The sequence below is a fragment of the Medicago truncatula genome, chromosome 3, assembly GCF_003473485.1.
Source record: "Medicago truncatula cultivar Jemalong A17 chromosome 3, MtrunA17r5.0-ANR, whole genome shotgun sequence".
NCBI lineage: Eukaryota > Viridiplantae > Streptophyta > Magnoliopsida > Fabales > Fabaceae > Medicago > Medicago truncatula.
In genome coordinates this window covers 54,469,459-54,484,181 of record NC_053044.1, presented here as the reverse complement: position 1 = coordinate 54,484,181, position 14,723 = coordinate 54,469,459, and the positions used below count along the sequence as shown (strand labels likewise).

The following is a 14,723-nucleotide window of genomic DNA, read 5'->3' as shown; positions in this document are numbered from 1 at the left end:
TTCATCCAAAAATAAATAAACATATACTTGCGTTCTTGGAGAAGTCAGCTTCGATCTTCCTCCGTGGAACTCGAAGATTACAATACTTATCATCACTCATACACTCACTTTTCTTTCTTCAGATCCATCGCCATGGCCATGGCGATTAGGGTTTTTCTCTCTTTTCTCCTTTTTCTCTCTTTAACCAATCTCGCTTCTTCTCTTTACGAAGATCAAGTTGGTCTCATGGATTGGTAAATTCTATCACTCTTATTCACGCCATTATTCGATTTGTTTTAATTATCCCCTTGTTGTAATCATCGCCTTAAAACCTCGATCTATTTTCATTGATTCTCTTTCTAATTTCAAACTCTTCGATGCTGTTACAAATAATAGCTACTTCATCGCAAGTTTAGTTGAGATTAGTTGATCGGTTTTCTTAATCGTTTATTATAATCAATTTTACACGGAAAACTAATCTTTTAGTGCATAAATTAGCCTTTTAATTATCCAACCATCAACAAATCAATCTCATCTATATGTATGACTTTAAAAGTGATTATAATAAAATTCAATATGTTTTTATGATTTGGAAGTTATAATTGATGGATTGTGATTGTGTAAACATAACTGACTAGTTAATATCTTTTTGGCTGCCAATTGCAGGCACCAACAGTATATTGGGAAGGTGAAGCATGCTGTGTTCCATACTCAGAAGACGGGACGAAAGCGTGTTTTAGTGTCCACCGAAGAAAATGTTGTAGCTTCACTCGACCTTCGCCATGGAGAAATTTGTATGGCTAATTTGTGTCACTGTTTTTGCAGTATATTAATTAAGTTTTTATCGGAACTAAATATAAGAGAAATTTGGGTCAACAAACCCAAATTTTTGTTATAGTGTTGTTTTTGATACTGCCATAGGTTATGGCTTATGATGGTTAATATAATATTGAGCTTAATAGGTTCAAGCCTTTTCCAAGCAATAACCATTGGTTGTTTGCTTAGTTGTTTGTTTTTTTGTTTGGAATTAGAAAATGATGAACTGTGTTTTTGTTGCTTGCAGTTTGGAGGCATGTTCTTGGCACCAATGATGTTGTTGATGGGATTGACATTGCCCTTGGAAAATGTATGATGTCTAACCTTTTTCTGTTTGGTATCTTTTCACGCAGAATGATACTACATGCTATCTAGTTTTAGTTGTACTGCCGAAAAGTTATATTGTAATTTTTTAATTTATCATAAAAAATATATTGACATTGGAATGTGACATTAATTTTCAGGGTTCTTCTTGTTACCATGATTATTTTCTATTCCTTTTTTGGTACTCAGTTTGGTTATTTGAAATTTGTATTTCTTTTGAAAATATATTTGTTTGGATTTCTTCTACTAACATGTTTGACGAAGAGCAAGTTATTGACCAAAATATAACAAATATATGTGATATATTTCCTCATAAATACAGTCTTCCTGTTGTTGCATTCTCTGTTGCAATTCTCATATGAGATTGCAAATGAAGATGTTGTGGTTTTAGATCTAAAACTTTGGTGAATCAATCTGATGCTCGTCTCAGTCTCACTCTAATTGCATAAAGATATCAAAGAGTAAACATCTTTCTCATAAAAGAGTAAAGTTAGCCTGAGATTCACTCCACCTCGTCTCCACTTTCAAGTGTCTATTGTCCAAATATCTTATTTGGCTATCTGTATCTCGTAAAGCAATGATATTCCCCGCGTTTGTTGTCTCCTTGTTTCAAATATATAATATAGTAAGTTAAAGGATGTCATGCACTAGTAAAAAGACTTAACAGTGATTTTTCATTAATTTGTCATTTCTTCTGTGCTCTCTTTAATACTTTGTTGGAGTGAATTATTTTATGCATCAAGATTTATTTCAATTTTAGCATATATTAGTGATTGAGTTCACAAATGTGTTTTTAAATGTTGCAGATGTCATCACCCTTTCCTCTGATGGAAGTATATTGAGAGCATGGAACTTACCTGACGGGCAGATGGTTTGGGAGTCTTCTCTTCAGGGATCAAAGGAATCAAAGTCAATATTAAACATTCCAGTAAGTTTTTTTTTTTTTTTTTCCTTCTAAGTACCATATCTTTTGTTATATACATATGAATGTGATGTGGTTTCTTATTGAATAAAGTAAGAAGATTATGAAAAGGTTAATAAACAATAGCTGATATAAAAGGTATAACATCCTCCAAAGCTGTGAAAAGGACACATACATAAAGTGAGCATCCTCTGGAGATGCGAACAGAACTCAATAATAGATTGAACTAGTTAAAACAATAGACCCTCTAATTCTCTTGAACATAATTAGAGAAATCCTCCTTAATATATGCATTAAGATGAATGCCAAAGCAAATAAGGTGCCATGACTCGATCCATATTATGGGTGATTTTGCTATGTGGGCTCTGTTTGGGAGTTTAGAGGGGAGGGAGGGGGGAAGAGAGAAAGAGAGAATTCTCCCACCTTATTTAAGAGAGTCATTTTGTACAAGCTTATGATTGATATATTTTTAAGAGTATTATAAAAGGATGGAAATGATCTGAAGAATTTTTTTAAACCCTCAGAAAGCTTTCTGCAATATATTGAGCTCACCCATATTATGGGGATTTAGTATTATGAAGAAAAATAAACCCCCATTCAAGTTGGGAGACATTCCTTCTCTTTCTCTTTTCCCTTTCCTTTCCCCCAAAGCCCTTCCCTCCTGTCCTAAACCCCCAAGCGGACCCTTAAGGTCTTTATTTTATTGAAATTTTTCATTGGCAGTGTGTTCGCTCAACCAACCTATTTTCTAAAATGGGCTAACCTACCTGCCCTTTCATTGGCTGGTTGATGGTGGGGCAGGTTTAGTCTGCATTGCCATCTTTATGAACCTGCATTGACCCCCTTTACTGCCACAAACCTGCCTGGACCAGTTGGCCTTGGTTTATTTTGTTGTATTTTTCCGTACACCTGTAATTAATTGCAGTTTTTTACTTTTTGCAGAAAAATTTGAAAGCTGACAAGGATGATTTGATCCTTGTTTTTGGTAAAGGGTGTCTTCATGCCATTTCTGGCATAGATGGTGAAGTTCTCTGGAGGAAAGATTTTGCTAGTGAGAGGTATGACAAATTTGGGGTTTGATAAGCCTAACGTTTTTTTCTTAAGCAAAAGAGTACCATTGATGTTTTTTTATATCTTAATCATATTTGCAGCATTGAAGTTAGCCATATTATACAGTCTCCTGAAGTGATTTATGTAGCTGGTTTTGTTGGTTCTTCAAAGTTTTATGTTTATGAAGTGAATGCTAAGAGTGGGGAGTTGTTAAAGAATAATCATGTAGCACTTCCCTTTGCAACTTCTGGGGAATCATTATCAGTCTCAGGTGATAAGTTTGTGGTGTTGGATGATGTAAGGTCAAAGATAGTAACAATAGACATCAACAATGGAAATATTAACTACAACCAGAAGCAAGTTTCAGACCTCATCAAGGATTCATCTGGACAGGCAGTAATATTACCATCAAAGCTTCCAGGACTGTTTGCATTAAAAATCAATTCCCAAGTTCTCTTAATTAAAGTTACAAATGAAGGTGAGTTGGTGGCGCTGGACCAAATCGACAATACAGCTGCCTTTAGCAATGCTCTGTCAATTTCAGAGGATCAACATGTCTTTGCCTTTGTTCAATATGAAGACAATAAAATTCAGCTCTCTGTAAAGGATGTTAATGATTGGAATGGTGCTTTGCTGAAGGAAAACTTGGTAATAGACCATCAAAGAGGAAATATTGAGAAGATTTTCATAAACAATTATGTCAGGACAGATAGATCTCATGGGTTCAGAGCATTGATGGTAATGGAGGATCATTCACTTCTATTAGTTCAACAAGGAGAAATTGTCTGGAGTAGAGAGGACGGTCTTGCCTCAGTTGTTGATGTAACAACGTCAGAACTACCTGTGGAAAAGGAAGGTGTATCTGTGGCAAAAGTAGAACAAAACCTCTTTGAATGGCTTAAGGTATGCCCTTGATGTTTAACAAGGACATTATACTGTCTATTTTTTTTACAGATACTTATGTTTTTGTGTGTGTAGTGTAAGTGAGAGTATATCTCATTTGAAGAATTAATCTTGACCGCACAAAATTATATGATCAAGATTATCTTGAAGTAAACAATTTTGATTGTTAGTGTATGGTTATGTGGTCATCAAGATTAGACCCTCTCACACTTCCGCTTGATACTTCTCTATATGTATATATTCTGTTGTTTTAATGTTAGAATTATGATTTTTTTTGTGGATATCATTAACTGCTGCTCTAATGGTGGAACTTTCATGAAGGGACATGTGCTGAAACTCAAAGGAACTCTAATGATCGCAAGCGCTGAGGAGAAAATAGCTATTCAAAAGCTTAGGTTGAGGAGTTCTGAGAAAAGCAAAATGACTCGTGATCATAATGGTTTTCGTAAGTTGCTTATAGTACTTACAAGGGCAGGAAAGGTTTTTGCTTTGCATACCGGGGATGGACGCATAGTTTGGTCTACGACACTTCATGCTCTGCGTAAATCAGAGGATTGTGAACATCCAGTTGGGCTTAACATTTATCAGTGGCAGGTTCCACATCATCATGCACTGGATGAGAATCCATCTCTTCTTGTAATTGGGCGATGTGGACCAAGCGTGACTGCACCAACTGTTATTTCTTTTCTTGATGCATACACAGGGAAGGAACTCAATTCTCTGAGTCTTGCCCACACCGTTGCTCGAGTTATTCCACTGCCTTATACTGATTCAACTGAACAGCGTCTGCATCTTATTATAGATGTTAACAAACATGCATATTTATACCCAAGAACTCCTGAAGCTATTGAGATTCTGAAACGTGAGTTTTCAAATATATATTGGTACTCAGTTGAGACTGATAATGGTGTTATTAGAGGTCATGCCTTAAAGAGCAATTGCATTCATGAAATAGTGGATGAATACTGCTTCGTATTCAGGGACTTATGGTCAATTGTATTCCCATCGGAATCAGAAAAGATTATTGCAACAGTTACAAGAAAATCAAATGAGGTATGGTGCCTTTGGTTTTGAGGTTTTTAACTAAAAGAACATTTTTTGTTATATTCTACTTCATCTAATACAGATCACCTTATGTTTTAAAAAAATTAGTCTCCCATCTGAGGTATATAAACATGCATTACTCGAAATACTTATTTCTTTTTATGAATATGTGCTCAACTCGACAGCTTGAGTTGGGTTTTATCATAAATAAATCAATGTCATTATAAAGAATGAAATTAAGTTTTTAGTCTTGAGGTGATTTTTTTTCTTCGAGTAAGAGGTGATTTGATTGGCAGTGTAATATTTACTAATCTTAATATCCAAGTTTTGTTATGCTCCCAAATCAGCGTGCCTTTACTTTTTCCGAAGTCGTTTGAATTGTATATGTAGTTATATTACAATATAACAAATGATCATAAATAATACGACAATTAAAGATTTTCAACGCACTTAAACTTTAAATATTATAATGACTCTCTCTTTCATTGAGTCTTTGGTCATTTCTTTGCTTCCTTCCTTTCTAAATTATTACTCTTTTTTGTTTCATCTAGGTTGTTCATACTCAAGCAAAAGTTATGACTGACCACGATGTCATGTACAAGTATATTTCGAAGAATATACTTTTTGTCGCAAATGCAGCACCAAAAGCCAGTGGGGAAATCGGAACAGCAACCCCAGAGGAGGCAACTTTGGTTATCTATATCATTGATACTGTGACTGGTCGCATATTGCATCGCATGACCCACCATGGTTGCCAGGGTCCTGTTCATGCTGTAAGCCTTTGAGCTACCTTCTCATTCTTAAGATGTATTATAAGAAACTGGCTCTCACATCGCATGACTATTATTTCTGTAGGTATTTAGTGAAAACTGGGTTGTCTACCACTATTTTAATCTCAGGGCTCACAGACATGAGATGTCAGTTATCGAGGTCTATGACCAGTCTCGGGCGGTATGTCAGCCAACTTGTGTATTGTTATTTGATTATTATTCTTCTCTCTATCTAATTTTTTGCCGCTAATCTTCTTTTTTTACATGGTTATTGTGTTCATCCAGTCATTATTTCTTGTGTTGTCTTTGTTCATTCTAATGTGATATATGGCTGGAATATATTTCACAGGATAACAAAGATATTTGGAAGTTTGTTCTTGGGAAGCATAATCTTACATCACCCATCTCTTCTTATTACCGACCAGAAATCTCAGCAAAATCACAATCATACTTCTTTACTCACTCTGTGAAAGCCATTGAAGTGACTTCAACTGCTAAGGGTATAACCTCTAAGCAGCTTCTTATCGGAACAATTGGTGATCAGGTAGGAATTATTATGACTGTTTTCCCACATGAAAACTTGAGATCAAATGCAACACTCTGCTGTTTTCTCATTTAATTGGATTCTTCAATCTATTGACATTCTTACTGTTTTTTTTTTTTGTTTGCTGCAGGTTTTGGCACTTGATAAACGATTTTTGGATCCCCGTCGGACTCTCAATCCCTCACAAGCTGAGAAAGAAGAAGGAATTATTCCTCTTACCGATTCACTACCGATCATTTCTCAGGTATATTTTCTTCTGAAGTTTCCTTAATTTAAATATAAGCAAAAAAAAATCCTTCATTATCTCAATAGAAATTTGTTGAGTCTTAAAAGGATTAAAAACATCAGTAAGTTTACAAATTTCTTTTATCACAATAAATATGAAATTGCTTCTGGTCAGGGGAGACAGTGCGTTGAGAAGAGGGGGGATGGGTTGGGGGACATATTTTGGATGACAAAGAATTGTCTACTGATGAAGGGCTGTGACCTTAATTCTTTAGATATTTAGTGGCAAAGTACATAACATGCCAAGTTATAGCCAGCAATATATATCCATGCATGTTGTGTGCGATAAATTTCTGATTTAACTATATATATAACACACCCCATTCCTTTTTCTCGGGGGAATTTCTCTGTACCAGAGGGATTAGCCATATGTTAGACAGTAAGGAATTACTACTTTAATAACTTGTTCCTATCCATTATGAGAACTAGTAATTGGAAAATGATAAGGAGGATGGAGAAATGTCTTTGAGCCCTGTTTTTATTTGCTATGGCCTGCACTTGCATATCGTCCTTCCTCAGTTTAGAGTTAGATCTGCTTGAGCAAATGCATACTAGTTAGATAAACATTAGAAACCAACTCGGTGCTCATGCTTCTCTTTAAGCTTACTATACTTAATATGAAATTCACACATTCTGTTTGAATCTATGCAGTCCTATATCACACATTCCCTAAAAGTAGAAGGTCTGCGAGGTATAGTAACAGTGCCTGCCAAATTGGAGTCTACATCCCTCGTCTTTGCCTATGGAGTAGATCTATTTTTTACTCAGATTGCTCCTTCCAGGACTTACGATTCACTGACTGAAGATTTCAGCTATGCTCTACTTCTGCTTACAATTGTTGCACTTGTAGCAGCATTATTTGTTACTTATGTATTATCGGAGAGGAAAGATCTAGAAGAGAAATGGAGATGATCTGTCTTCCATATCCGACGTGTAATTTCTTAAGTTTTGAACTATTAAGTAGGTCTTAGTTTCTTTTTTTATTTATTAGTTCATTTCAGAGCTTCGTTGAGATCTCGTAGCTTGAATTACAAAACTGTAAAATTCCATAACATTCCTTTGTTTGAGGCTGAATGGAGGATATTAATGTTGTAAATTGAGGATTTAGATAGGAGAAACACGTACTTCAGAAGGCAGTTGCTTTGTGAAACAAATAGGGTAGGCTGCATTTGATGAAATATTTTGCTCCTTATTCTAATTGCAGTTACACGTTTACAACCACGCGTGTACGGAAAATAGATTCTTGTTTCCAATCATTTTCTTCAGTTAAATTTATGTATGACTTTAGTTCCTCTTTTTAGATGCTTTGATATTTTACAATTTTGTCATGCATGTAATATAGTTGACAAATTTAACATAATAATCTCTATCAAAGAAGGAAAACAAAGTCTCAAAAAATAAACTCCACTTGCATCAAGCTAATAGAGCCAGGCCCCGTCGACGGGGAGAACACGACTTCCAAATATTTGCTTTCATCTTAGTTAACATGTCAACACCACACTGATTTTCTTCACGAATTATGTGACTATAAACGAAGGACCAATCTTTTCCTAATCCAATGAGTCATTGATAATTGCATCTCATTTATAAATATTGATAAAAATAACAAAATTGATATCGTGAATCATTTAATAATATATCTTTTACATTACTCTCTCTGGCCTTAATCTTTGTTCCATATTTTTGTTTTAAAACTTTGGTTGTTTTAGTCTTTAGGAGACTAAGATATAATTACTCAGATAAATCATTTGGGAGAATTTAAGTCCAATTTTTGGATGGAACAATTTTTTTATTAAACTTTACTTGCAAAAACTAACAATAACTAAAAAAATAATTGTTATACCCTTACCATAATACATGTATCGAAGAATTTACCTTTTACTAATTGAATTAAGGGAAAAAAGGTACTCCTTCTTTTGAGAATGAAATATAAGCGAAAATTAATCAAAAAGTTAAATGTATTTGCCTATTTGGTTCAATTACGTTAAATCTTGGAACTTCCATGGTGATTTTAACTTCTCCAATCTCCAAAGCTTCCCGTATTCTTCTTCTCTCAGCACCAAACCCTCTTCCTCTTTCTCGGCATCTCCCTCCCATATTTCTGTATCTCTTTCGATTCTCTTTCTCATCCCTCTTTCTCACTTTCACTTCTCACCCTCTCAGCCCTCTTTTGATAAGATTAACTATTATTATTATTTTTATTATTGTTATTATTATTATTGAATAATGCATATAGATTACTTACTAGACTTGGTGTTTTAAGTTGAATTAGAAATAATGAGGGGGTGTATGAGGGACTAGAGAGTACACCTAGTAATTAAGCCTATTATACTCAAGCCTACACAAATAAACTCACACTTTTAAACAAAAGTCAAAAAACTAAACTCACTCCATTCATTTTCATCATCTCACTAGAAAAGAAAAGGAAGAGAGTTAGAGAGAGAGAGGGAGAGGAAAAGAACGTAGAAGAGAATGAGAGGAGGAATTAACAGAACAAGCAAAAGGAAGAAGACGAAGAGAGAACAGAAAATTAGCGTGAGACTTTAATTTTTTGGAATATTTTTGCTTGTATTTCATTTTAGAGGAAGTATGTGTCTACATCTATTATTTTTTAACATGTGTACAAATCTTAAAAGATTATTTTTTTTTTTATAATATTTTTTAATTATACAATTGTATTACTTAAAAAAAATCAAATTGAACAATGATGACTTTTTTCTCTCTCAAAACAAACTAATCACTCTTTTATTGTATAAAATGTACACATTATACTTCATCTAGTATTATTTATAAGAAATTTTTATGTCAATAAAAGATGATGTATTTTGGTTAAGAATTTGAACTAAATATATTAACTTTTCTTGACCAAGATATCTCTTATCTAACAATTCTTTAATTTAAGTTGCACCATTTTTATTTTTTTTTGGGATTGTACCAATTTTTTTAAAAGCCAAAATATAGGGTAATGAATAGCGAATATTGTTAGATGGATAATGTTTCATGTACACATTTTTTTTTATACACACATTATACCACTTCATGTGAGAGTGTGTGAGAGACAATACATGTGAGTTTTTTTGCGTTTAGGGGGACCACAAGGACACTTGTCAAAATTGTGTGTGGGTGTACAAGTGGTACATGCCACCTAAGGTGGTCTATGTATCACTACTCTTGTTAAATAGTGGCAGGATATAATTTTCGGAATTGGTGGCAGGATATAAAAATAATAGAGATATAGAATCAGTGAGAAAAAAGAAGAAAAAGTAAGAATGTAATGAATGTATGATAGAGAAAGTTATACAAAAATGGACAAACATTATTTTTCATATATACAGATAGTGATTTCTTTGACTTTTTGTGCACCTTGGAATACATGTTTTGAGAGAAAGGGTGTACATGATCCACATGAAATGGTGTACGTTGTCTATACATGTTGTCGTTTTTTTATGTTCAAATATCAATACTCTTTTTTTTTATATCACATCATTAATATATTGTACAACAAGGATATTTAAACATTTTAAATTTTCATACCTTTAAAAAAAAAATCATATGTCTATTCAACACCTTATTTTCTCTCTATCTTTCTTTTCATATCACATCATCAATGTATCACATATATTACTTCATTCTCTCTTATCTCTATTTCTATAAAGGTTTTGGGATATTTAAAAAACATTTTGAATTGTGTTATTTAAACATTTATATATATGATAACTTTTTAAAACAACTAAAATTTTACGAAGTAAATGAGGTATTACATAAAAATCAAAATAATAGAAAGAAAGAAAATAGTAACTTATATAATGTGAGTACGAGAAAGTTTGTTATAAAAAATGGACGTTGAAATATAATTTCTCAAACAGTAATCATTTTCCATTCCGAAAATACCAAATTGAATTGAGTTTTCACTATTTAACTCTGAAAAGTGAAGTGAACCATGCACTATATTGTCTTTGACGAAAGTTGACAGAAAGCAAGAACCACACCGTACTGCACAGTACTCACAAGTCACAACATGTGTATGTGTAGTGTGTACTATCATTGTTACAATTTTCAAAACACAACAAGAATCACTTCACCTCACAGTCTCACTCTCACTCTCACTCTCACTCTCACTCTCACTCATGCAATAAGAAGTAGCTTAATCTATTCACAACCATGAAAAGCCATCAACCAAAGCAGCTTAAAACTCAACTATTCTCATGTGGCTTTTTTCGACACTGCGGCCAAACAGTCCTTAGTCCCACAGCCACCGGTCCCACACCACCACCACTCCCTCTAACTCAAACTCACACTTCAACAACATGCGAATCTTCCACTTCATCCTCTTCTAACTCAGCCACCACTTCTCAAAGCTTCACACAGTGGCGTTTCTCTATTCCCACCCCCACTTCCACTCCAAACACACCCCCACTTCCTCCTCCACCACCTCTTCCTCCTTTTCTTTCCACTATCCCCAACCTTCAAGAACTCTTCCACGTGTCAGAACTACAATCAACTACAGACCTTAACGCTGCTCTTAACCTTCTAGAACGTTCCCTCGTTCCCAACCCTCCACAAGACCAACCACCATGTCCACCTAACCTCATGCGTGCACTCATACGAAATTTACGTGAATCAAAACCCGCCACCAAGATTCTATTCGCGCTTTGTCTCTCAGAAGCCAACCGTCGTGTCGCCGTTGAAGCTGGCGCCGTTGGAGCCGTCGTGGAATCTGCTCCTGAACTCGAAGGTGCACCAGCTGAGAGAGCTCTCGCTGCTTTAGAGCTTATGTGTACTGTGCCGGAGGGTGCGGAGGAAGTGAGAGCTCACGCGCTAGCGGTTCCAGTGATGGTTACTGTGATGGGAAAAACGGGGGCGCGTGGGAAAGAGTATGCTATTGGTGTGTTGGCTGTGATTTACGGCGGTGATATGGGGGATATGCAGACGGCTCCGCCAGAAGAGGTGGCGCGTGCGGTGGAGTTGGCGCTTCAAGGTGATTGTAGTGCTAGGGGAAAGAGAAAAGGGGCCCAGCTTTTGAAGACACTGCAACATCTTTCTCACCCCCACTCGCATGACACAAGTTAGAGTTGGTGCGTGGTGTTCACTTGCGATTAAAAAATAGATAATAAATGTATCTACTACTGTCAACTTTTACCATTTCAACTTTACTGTCATTATTGCTTGCTGCATCTGCATCATGTTTGTAATTGTATCACCATGCCTTTGTATTTTGAAATACTAGTAGTACATGCTGTTTATGGCGATTATGATTTGATATTTTTTTCATTAAAAATTAAATAAAAAGGAGTATGTACGAGTAATAATGAATTATAAATTTTAAATAAAAGAAACATAGAAAGTACAAACCTATAATGAATGAATAGACATTGAATTAAATTCGGGTAAGAGCGTTTTATGCCGTTGCAGCACCATTTCCATTTTGAGTCAGACCATCTTCCTGGATTCAAAGTTACTTCATTCATTCATTGATCCCTGAACTGAAATTGAAGCCTCAAATGGTAATGCAACCATCTTTTCCTTGTTCTTGCGAGGCTAAATTGCATATTTAATCCCCATCATATATAGTTTGCCACTTAATTAACTTGCAATCAAACTTTTAATCTGTGGAACTAAAAAACTGAATTCATCTACCGAGGACATGTGAATCACTCTAAAAAATCGCTTGGTGTTTTTGTCAATTGAATAATATTCAAATGATAGTGTTTAGAACGCAACTGCTTCCAATTGCATTAATTCAACAAAAACTTGGTTTAACCCATTGTAGTAGAGGATCACCAGGTGTTGAATCAAACTCTGCCCGTTTATACTTTGCCATACATTGCGATTATGCCAAACTCCACACATTAACATAGTTACTCGACCAACTTTCTGCTGCATAATATGACTCAAACTAGAGCTAATCCAACACGAGGGGCAAAGGTACTAGGGTGGTCAAGGGAGGCCGTGGTTCCCCCAGTTTTTTGGAGGAGTACAAATACGCCACAAACTCTTCCAATCTTCGGGGACATGAAACTTTTCGACCTTAAAAATATCATGCATAATTTAGCTATAACTAGACTTCATGTAATTTGGGACGGAAAGAATATTATATATATATATATATAACCTAAATTAATCTTCTCCACTATAAATCAATGACTAATTAGGATAACTTCACCTACAAAAATCAAGATGGCATAGGATAGATGGAGTATCAGTGAAAAAAAAATCAAAAAATAACTACACTTTTTTCATTTTATGTAGAAAAAAAAAATTCCAAGAAGCCGTCCGATTGAGCTGGATCCGTCCTATTTATTTGAAGATGGAAACATAGTGTTAAGGTGGGCAGTCTTCTAAACTGAATTCGAAGCTCATTCAAGTGATACTTTTATATGAACTGCTACTACTACATGTCTACCTCTTTATATAAACTATGAAGAGATTTAAAGAAATATTATTTACGCGGCTCGACGGGGGCAACATACGTAAAATAATTTCAAAATTCGAAATTAAATTTTAGGTAATGTAATGTAATTAATTTAGGTTTATTTCCTGAAATTGAGCGTGTCAGATTCACGTGGAGTGGGGTTAAGTTTCTGGAATTGCTGAAAATATGAGTTGGAAGGAGTTTGTTTCTGCAGAAAATATGTCAGATTTTGGAGAGAATAATATATGGTGCGAGAGAGTGATGGCTCCATTTCCGAATACCACATGCTAACATAATAAGTGGGACTGGTTAATCATACTATAGTTTACGTTAATATTTTCTTCCTATTTGGTCTCTCTTTTCCTCTCCAAGAAAACAGGTAATAGGTCATACTAACGGTGTCGTTAATGATTAAGTAAACTAAAAAAAGTTTGAGTTTAAAATGTTAATTTTAACTTTTGATAAATTGACTCTATAACTTTCAATAAAATACTGCTACTTGATTGCTTAACCATTGTTTCAGAGAGATCAGTTAGCATTTTTTTTTTATGGACCAAAGGTCATGTTGAATTTTTTTTTTAAAGATCAAAAATAAAATTAAAATATTTACAGAAATCAAAAATTGATTTACCCCCAAAAAAATATTTAGCAGATTAATAAAAAAAATAAGAATAGAATAACATGTTTTTATGGTTTTTTTAATGACCGATATATTACAAACTCAAAGTAAAAGGAATAGTAGTTGAACTTTACAATATTTGAAATTTACATTACTCACTAAAATCAGCTACAAATCTTTTTATTTTAAGTGTTTAAGTGGATCTTGCATGTAAGTATGTATCACCTATTTTATTATTTTTAATCTTATTATATTATAAATATTTGATCGCTTCAATCCAACAACTCAAAAAACATTATAAATTAACTCTATGATCTCGATCTACCAACCTATCTTGTATATATGATCTATTGATATTACATTTTTAAAATTTTAAAATTAAATCTTGACTATATAATCTCGATCTAACAACTAACTGTTTAGTACAAGTACAACAAATCCAAATATACCTCATATCATTTCCTTCTTGAATCCATTATATTGTGTCACTCTTCACAATATATATTTTTTATGTTAAAAAACAGTAAATAAGAGAGTACAAGATGGACAACCCTTACCAGAGAAGAACCACCAAAAACAAACAAAATGAAACGGCCAACAGAAAGACACATAATCACCAGACCCTACCTCCTCTAATTAAAAAGAAGTATAAGAGGTCTTCATCCCTAAATTAATAATAACTTGTAAGATGATCGAGAACTTTATTTTATCAACCATTGCTCAACTACAATCACAATTTTACTTCAATAGTATTTTCCAACGGACAACCCAAGGTCAAACTCTACTTAAGCCTTACAAAAAGACCCGAAAAATGCACCCCTACAGCTTCTTGTCTAGTATCAACTTAGAAGAGGCCGGCTTCACAATTGGCTTGGCTGTGTGTACTATAATCATAATCAGAATAAAATGTGTTTAGTTATCTTATAATCATAATCACCGCATAATATATATAGTAATAGTACAACAAATGCTAGCTAAGAGGGTAGCTGGAAATACAGAAACTTTCTTTGTGACCAACTTCCTCTCAATGTTTTAGATTGGTAGGTGTTGATACT

At 34.3% G+C, this 14,723-nt stretch overlaps 2 protein-coding genes across 2 annotated transcripts; both read left to right on the top strand.

The window, feature by feature from the left end:
* On the top strand, positions 1-7,924 carry LOC25490115 (ER membrane protein complex subunit 1). Its single transcript, XM_013606552.3, has 12 exons — positions 1-233; positions 646-773; positions 1,043-1,105; positions 1,926-2,047; positions 2,984-3,099; positions 3,193-3,994; positions 4,316-5,047; positions 5,590-5,811; positions 5,894-5,989; positions 6,158-6,352; positions 6,483-6,596; positions 7,289-7,924. Exons 1-12 carry the CDS (start codon positions 133-135, stop codon positions 7,547-7,549), a joined length of 2,952 nt encoding a protein of 983 aa, XP_013462006.1. The 5' UTR covers positions 1-132; the 3' UTR covers positions 7,550-7,924.
* A 2,661-nt stretch (positions 7,925-10,585) lies between these two features.
* On the top strand, positions 10,586-11,903 carry LOC25490114 (uncharacterized). Its single transcript, XM_013606551.2, has one exon. The coding sequence runs from the start codon at positions 10,799-10,801 to the stop codon at positions 11,705-11,707; it is 909 nt and encodes a 302-aa protein (XP_013462005.1). The 5' UTR covers positions 10,586-10,798; the 3' UTR covers positions 11,708-11,903.
* The last annotated feature ends 2,820 nt before the right edge of the window (positions 11,904-14,723 follow it).